At 41.0% G+C, this 7,534-nt stretch overlaps 1 protein-coding gene across 1 annotated transcript; it reads right to left on the reverse strand.

Annotated features, from left to right (window-relative positions):
• Positions 1 to 781: 781 nt before the first annotated feature.
• On the reverse strand, positions 782 to 2,213 carry LOC128704514 (zinc finger protein 271). Its single transcript, XM_053799629.2, has one exon. The coding sequence runs from the start codon at positions 2,209 to 2,211 to the stop codon at positions 1,096 to 1,098; it is 1,116 nt and encodes a 371-aa protein (XP_053655604.2). The 5' UTR covers positions 2,212 to 2,213; the 3' UTR covers positions 782 to 1,095.
• Positions 2,214 to 7,534: the final 5,321 nt, after the last annotated feature.

Consider the following 7,534-nt stretch of genomic DNA (forward strand, 5'->3'; position numbering starts at 1 on the left):
TATCTTATCTTATCATGACAAACCATGGAACAGGTGGGGTTTAAACCCATGGCAAGTGACTTTTAAAACTCTAGGTCAGTGAGCAAGCTATGAACTCAAACCCCCACCCGTGTGAGTGGTTTGTTTGCCATCATGTTATTGTGATTTCTTGAGTCATGATGACAGCTTTGAGGGGACTTAAGCTAGAGTTTGCCATTCTGGTGGGAGATTCATCTCTAAAACCTTGCATTTGTAGTCATAGCAGGACCCATACTAACTTCCCTATGGTGTATAAAATAATAATAATATATATTATCTTTATTTCTACAAGTACATGTACAAGGTATACAGGCCAAGCTGACATCAATGACAATACTATATAGAAAGCCCCTTGTTATGCTGAGCATTTTGGGCAAATTAGGTCAGTTTTGCCCCAGGATGCAACCCACACCAGTCGACTAACACCCAGGTACCCATTATACTGATGGGAGAACACAGACAGCAGGTGTCTTAAGGAAACACATCCTGATGTTTTCCAGCCATACTGGGGATTCGATCTCCGAACCTCAGCGTGTGAGCTGAGTGTGCTAGCGATCGAGCTACAGGACACCTTATAGAAATATACCTAGTTGAATGAACTCTATTAGAACCAGCTGGCCAAGTGGCTTACACAATGGTTTGTTTTACAGTCATGTTATTATGATTTCACAAGTCACATTATCATGTCTTAATTCCATTTTAGGAACATGACCCTAGCAAAGGGTGATGCCTACTGTTTTGTACATAAAGTAAATACATAAAATAATTAGGTACTGTATTTTATTCATATTCATGGAGAGATAAACACACAGGAGTAATACATCACCTGGGAAGTGGAAGGGGGTGAAGGGTTAAAAAAGACTTAATCAAGGGTAGGGTAGCTCCAAATTATTTTGATCAAGAGCCCATTAACAGCATCAAGGTAATCCTCGATGAAGGAGATTCTCTACTGGAAGAACCCTCATGTTATACCAGACATGATTTATGTGAAAAGCCTTTTTACACACTCTGAATACTGTTATGGCTTTTTGAAAAAAATTTTTTTCTACACTCTGAGCACTGATATGTTTTTTCTTGTTAATGAATACTCATGTGTTTTACTAGATGTGATTTTCGTGAAAACTCTTTCAGACACTCTGAACACTGATATGGTTTTTCCTGTGTATGAAGTCTTAAGTGCAGTATAAGTGAAGATCTATGTGAAAAGTCTTTTAAGCATTCTGAACATTGATATGGTTTTTCTTTTGTATGAACTCTCATGTGTTGCATTAGAATTGATTTTCTTGAAAAATCTCTTAGGCATTCAGAACACTGATATGGTTTTTCTTGTGTATGAGCTCTCCTGTGTCGTATTAGTGAAGATTTATCTGAAAACTCTTTTAGACATTCTAAACATTGATATGGTTTTTCTCTTGTATGAACTCTAATGTGTTGTGTTAGAGTTGCTTTATGTGAAAAGCATTTTAAGCACTCTGAACAGTGATAGGGTCTTTCTTGTGTATGCACTCTCATGTGTCTCTTTAAAGCTGACTTCTGTGAAAACTTTGTTAGACACAATGAACACTGGTAAGGTTTTTCTTGAGTATGAACTCTCATGTGCCTTATTAAATTTGATTTATTCATAAAGTCTTTTAGACACTCTGAACATTTATAGTTTCTTTTGTGTGAATGAACTTTCATGTGTGTCATGTGACCAGATTTATTTTTAAAGGTTTTTAGACACACTGAGCACAGATATGGTTCTTTTTGAGTATGAACTCTCATGTGTTTTATTAAATAAGATTTAAGTGAAAAGTCTTTTAGACACTCTGAACACTGATGCGATTTTTCTTGTGTGTGAGCTTTCATGTGTAATGAAAGACTTGATTTATTTTCAAAGCATTTTAGACAAGTTGGACACTGATACTGTCTTTCTTGTGTATGAATTTTCATGTGTTTTACTAGACCTGATTTACTTTTAAAACTTTTTTGACACTCTGAACACTTACATGGTTTTTCTTGTGTATGAACACTTTTGTGTTGCATCAGATGTGATTTTTGTGAAAAACATTTTAGACATTCAGAACACTGATATGGTTTTTCGTGTGTATGAACTCTAATGTGTTTTACCAGATCTGATTTACCTTGAAAAACTTTTGGACATTCTGAACACTGAAATATTTTTTTTCCTGAAGGAACTCTCGTTTGTTGCATCATGTTAAGTCATTTACTCTCTGCATCATGTTAATCACTTGGACAGTCATTTACTCTCATGTGTTGCATCATGTTTCACTTGGCCAGTCACTCTCTGCATCATGTTAATCACTTGGACAGTCATTTACTCTCATGTGTTGCATCATGTTAATCACCTGGACAGTCATTTACTCTCATGTGTTGCATCATGTTAATCACCTGGACAGTCATTTACTCTCATGTGTTGCATCATGTTAATGGTAAGACACATATGCAACAGTTAGGTATCTTTATTTCGAAACGCTTCGCCTACACAGTAGGCTTCTTCAGTCAAGTACAGAAAAGTTGATAGAAGCAGAAGATACTTGAAGACGATGTAATCAGTCCATCACCCTTAAAGTTTTGAGGTGGTCAGTCCCTCAGTCTGGAGAAGAGTATTGTTCCATAGTCTGAAACAATATGGAGTTGAAGTGACAGGATGGAGCCTTATATAGCGCCAGGAGGTGAGACATAGGTCACTAGTAGAACGCAGATGTTGGGAGGTCAGGTCCCTCTCAAATACAGCCGTTCTCACTAGTAGAGGTTGTCAAAGTTGATTTCAGGTCTGTACCAAGATACACTTGTGTTGCAGTGTCTGACAGATTGAACATTAAAATGGTATAAAATACCGACAGGTTGTTAGGTAAGACACATATGCAACAGTTAGGCATCTTTATTTCGAAACGTTTCGCCTACACAGTAGGCTTCTTCAGTCAAGTACAGAAAAGTTGATAGAAGCAGAAGAGACTTGAAGACGATGTAATCAGTCCATCACCCTTAAAGTTTTGAGGTGGTCAGTCCCTCAGTCTGGAGGAGAGTATTTTTCCATTGTCTGGAATAATATGGAGTTGAAGTGACAGGATGGAGCCTTATATAGCGCCAGCAGGTGAGACGTAGGTCACTAGTAGAACGCAGATGTTGGGAGGTCAGGTCCCTCGTCTTCAAGTCTCTTATGCTTCTATCAACTTTTCTGTATTCGATTGAAGAAGCCTACTGTGTAGGCGAAACGTTTCGAAATAAAGATACCTAACTGTTGCATATGTGTCTTACCTAACAACCTGTCGGTATTTTATACCATTTTAATGTTCAATCATGTTAATCACCTGGACAGTCATTCACACATGGAATACTAATTTTTCTGTGAACTCGTTATTTACATGAATTCTGGATTTTTTAATTAAAGAATGTTTATGAGAAACAACATTAAGACACACTGACAATATATGTCTATCATTATTATCGCTTCAACGTGGAAATGTCTATGTTCAGGAATTATTTTAAAATTCGTGAAAAAAATATAATTTATTAAATAAATGAAGTATTATATTCAAACATTCATTAAGTATGAGAGAATAAAGCTTTTTTTTTTTTTGGAATAAGCATTCACACACATAATGCAAGTTGAAGTTATATTTTGTAAGGAAAATGTTGTGGTACATGTTTATAAACAATTCACTGAAATGTTTATTTGGAGAATTTGTTATCTAGTCTAGAAGTGTATTGATACTCTGGTACACCATGAAGCACACTCTGGTACACCATGAAGCACACTCAGGTACACCGTGAAGCACACTCTGGTACACCATGAAGCACACTCAGGTACACCATGAAGCACACTCAGGTACACCATGAAGCACACTCTGGTACACCATGAAGCACACTCTGGTACACCATGAAGCACAGTCAGGTACACCAGCACACTCAGGTACACCATGAAGCACACTCAGGTACACCATGAAGCACACTCAGGTACACCATGAAGCACACTCTGGTACACCATGAAGCACACTCAGGTACACCATGAAGCACACTCAGGTACACCATGAAGCACACTCAGGTACACCGTGAAGCACACTCTGGTACACCATGAAGCACACTCTGGTACACCATGAAGCACACTCAGGTACACCATGAAGCACACTCTGGTACACCATGAAGCACACTCAGGTACACCATGAAGCACACTCAGGTACACCATGAAGCACACTCAGGTACACCATGAAGCACACTCAGATACACCATGAAGCACACTCAGGTACACCATGAAGCACACTCAGATACACCATGAAGCACACTCAGGTACACCATGAAGCACACTCTGGTACACCATGAAGCACACTCAGGTACACCATGAAGCACACTCAGGTACACCATGAAGCACACTCAGGTACACCATGAAGCACACTCAGGTACACCATGAAGCACACTCTGGTACACCATGAAGCACACTCAGATACACCATGAAGCACACTCAGGTACACCATGAAGCACACTCAGGTACACCATGAAGCACACTCAGGTACACCATGAAGCACACTCAGGTACACCATGAAGCACACTCAGGTACACCATGAAGCACACTCAGGTACACCATGAAGCACACTCAGGTACACCATGAAGCACACTCAGGTACACCATGAAGCACACTCAGGTACACCATGAAGCACACTCTTAATCTTGGGATTGACTTCAATTTTCTGATGTGGATCACACAGGTGCTTCAAGTTACCTTTATCTTACTTAATTGGTTTGATGATGTTTTAACTTATGTGTACAAATAAAGTCATTAAAATTTTGTTTTTCAAAGAATATTGTTCTTTACTGTAATTAACACCAACACAAAAGATTAATTAATATGAATGTATATAGCATCAACAGCATACAATACTAACTGAACACAGCACCAATATGAGTACAGTGGACCCCCGCATAACGATTACCTCCGAATGCGACCAATTATGTAAGTGTATTTATATAAGTGTGTTTGTACGTGTATGTTTGGGGGTCTGAAATGGACTAATCTACTTCACAATATTCCTTATGGGAACAAATTCGGTCAGTACTTTCACCTGAACATACTTATGGAGTGAAAAAATATCGTTAACCGGGGGTCCACTGTATATACATTTAAAAGTAGAATTTTATAGAAGCAGGCAATGTACAGTAAGAAAATAATGCTAAAAGCAAAATTGAAATATATTCTGAATATATTAATAAAAATGGTCTATGTCATCAATAAGTTGATGACAGCATCTACCTGATTGTAGGGTGGAAGGTCTTAGTTTAATATGTTTATTATCCACACCATACCCATCCTGTGGGCAGTGGTCACACCATACCCATCCTGTGGTCAGTGGTCACACCATACCCATCCTGTGGGCAGTGGTCACACCATACCCATCCTGTGGTCAGTGGTCACACCATACCCATCCTGTGGTCAGTGGTCACACCATACCCATCCTGTGGTCAGTGGTCACACCATACCCATCCTATGGTCAGTGGTCACACCATACCCATCCTGTGGTCAGTGGTCACACCATACCCATCCTGTGGGCAGTGGTCACACCATACCCATCCTGTGGTCAGTGGTCACACCATACCCATCCTGTGGGCAGTGGTCACACCATGCCCATCCTGTGGTCAGTGGTCACACCATACCCATCCTGTGGTCAGTGGTCACACCATACCCATCCTGTGGTCAGTGGTCACACCATACCCATCCTGTGGTCAGTGGTCACACCATACCCATCCTGTGGGCAGTGGTCACACCATACCCATCCTGTGGTCAGTGGTCACACCATACCCATCCTGTGGTCAGTGGTCACACCATACCCATCCTGTGGTCAGTGGTCACACCATACCTATCCTGTAGGCAGTGGTCACACCATACCCATCCTGTGGTCAGTGGTCACACCATACCCATCCTGTGGTCAGATGACAGCAAGGAAATGAGTGAGCTACTCAAGTCCCAATATGACTCAGTTTTTAGCAAGCCGCTAACCAGACTGAGAGTCGAAGATCAAAATGAATTTTTTATGAGAGAGCCACAAAATTTGATTAACACAAGCCTATCCGATGTTATCCTGACGCCAAATGACTTCGAACAGGCGATAAATGACATGCCCATGCACTCTGCCCCAGGGCCAGACTCGTGGAACTCTGTGTTCATCAAGAACTGCAAGAAGCCCCTATCACGAGCTTTTACCATCCTATGGAGAGGGAGCATGGACACGGGGGTCGTCCCACAGTTACTAAAAACAACAGACATAGCCCCACCCCACAAAGGGGGCAGTAAAGCAACAGCAAAGAACTACAGACCAATAGCACTAACATCCCATATCATAAAAATCTTTGAAAGGGTCCTAAGAAGCAAGATCACCACGCATCTAGAAACCCATCAGTTACACAACCCAGGGCAACATGGGTTTAGAACAGGTCGCTCCTGTCTGTCTCAACTATTGGACCACTACGACAAGGTCCTAAATGCACTAGAAGACAAAAAGAATGCAGATGTAATATATACAGACTTTGCAAAAGCCTTCGACAAGTGTGACCATGGCGTAATAGCGCACAAAATGCGTGCTAAAGGAATAACAGGAAAAGTCGGTCGATGGATCTATAATTTCCTCACTAACAGAACACAGAGAGTAGCCGTCAACAGAGTAAAGTCCGAGGCAGCTACGGTGAAAAGCTCTGTTCCACAAGGCACAGTACTCGCTCCCATCTTGTTCCTCATCCTTATATCCGACATAGACAAGGATGTCAGCCACAGCACCGTGTCTTCCTTTGCAGATGACACCCGAATCTGCATGACAGTGTCTTCCATTGCAGACACTGCAAAGCTCCAGGCAGACATCAACCAAATCTTTCAGTGGGCTGCAGAAAACAATATGAAGTTCAACGATGAGAAATTTCAATTACTCAGATATGGTAAACATGAGGAAATTAAATCTTCATCAGAGTACAAAACAAATTCTGGCCACAAAATAGAGCGAAACACCAACGTCAAAGACCTGGGAGTGATCATGTCGGAGGATCTCACCTTCAAGGACCATAACATTGTATCAATCGCATCTGCTAGAAAAATGACAGGATGGATAATGAGAACCTTCAAAACTAGGGAGGCCAAGCCCATGATGACACTCTTCAGGTCACTTGTTCTATCTAGGCTGGAATATTGCTGCACACTAACAGCACCTTTCAAGGCAGGTGAAATTGCCGACCTAGAAAATGTACAGAGAACTTTCACGGCACGCATAACGGAGATAAAACACCTCAATTATTGGGAGCGCTTGAGGTTCCTAAACCTGTATTCCCTGGAACGCAGGAGGGAGAGATACATGATTATATACACCTGGAAAATCCTAGAGGGACTAGTACCGAACTTGCACACGAAAATCACTCATTACGAAAGCAAAAGACTTGGCAGAGGATGCACTATCCCCCCAATGAAAAGCAGGGGTGTCACTAGCACGTTAAGAGACCATACAATAAGTGTCATGGGCCCGAGACTGTTCAACTGCCT

This window comes from Cherax quadricarinatus, unplaced genomic scaffold (genome assembly GCF_038502225.1).
Source record: "Cherax quadricarinatus isolate ZL_2023a unplaced genomic scaffold, ASM3850222v1 Contig4201, whole genome shotgun sequence".
Taxonomy (NCBI): Eukaryota; Metazoa; Arthropoda; class Malacostraca; order Decapoda; family Parastacidae; genus Cherax; species Cherax quadricarinatus.

Coding starts and splice junctions, on each gene's coding strand:
- LOC128704514 (XM_053799629.2), bottom strand. CDS start 2,211: ATGCAACAAACGAGAGTTCCTTCAGGAAAAAAAATATTTCAGTGTTCA.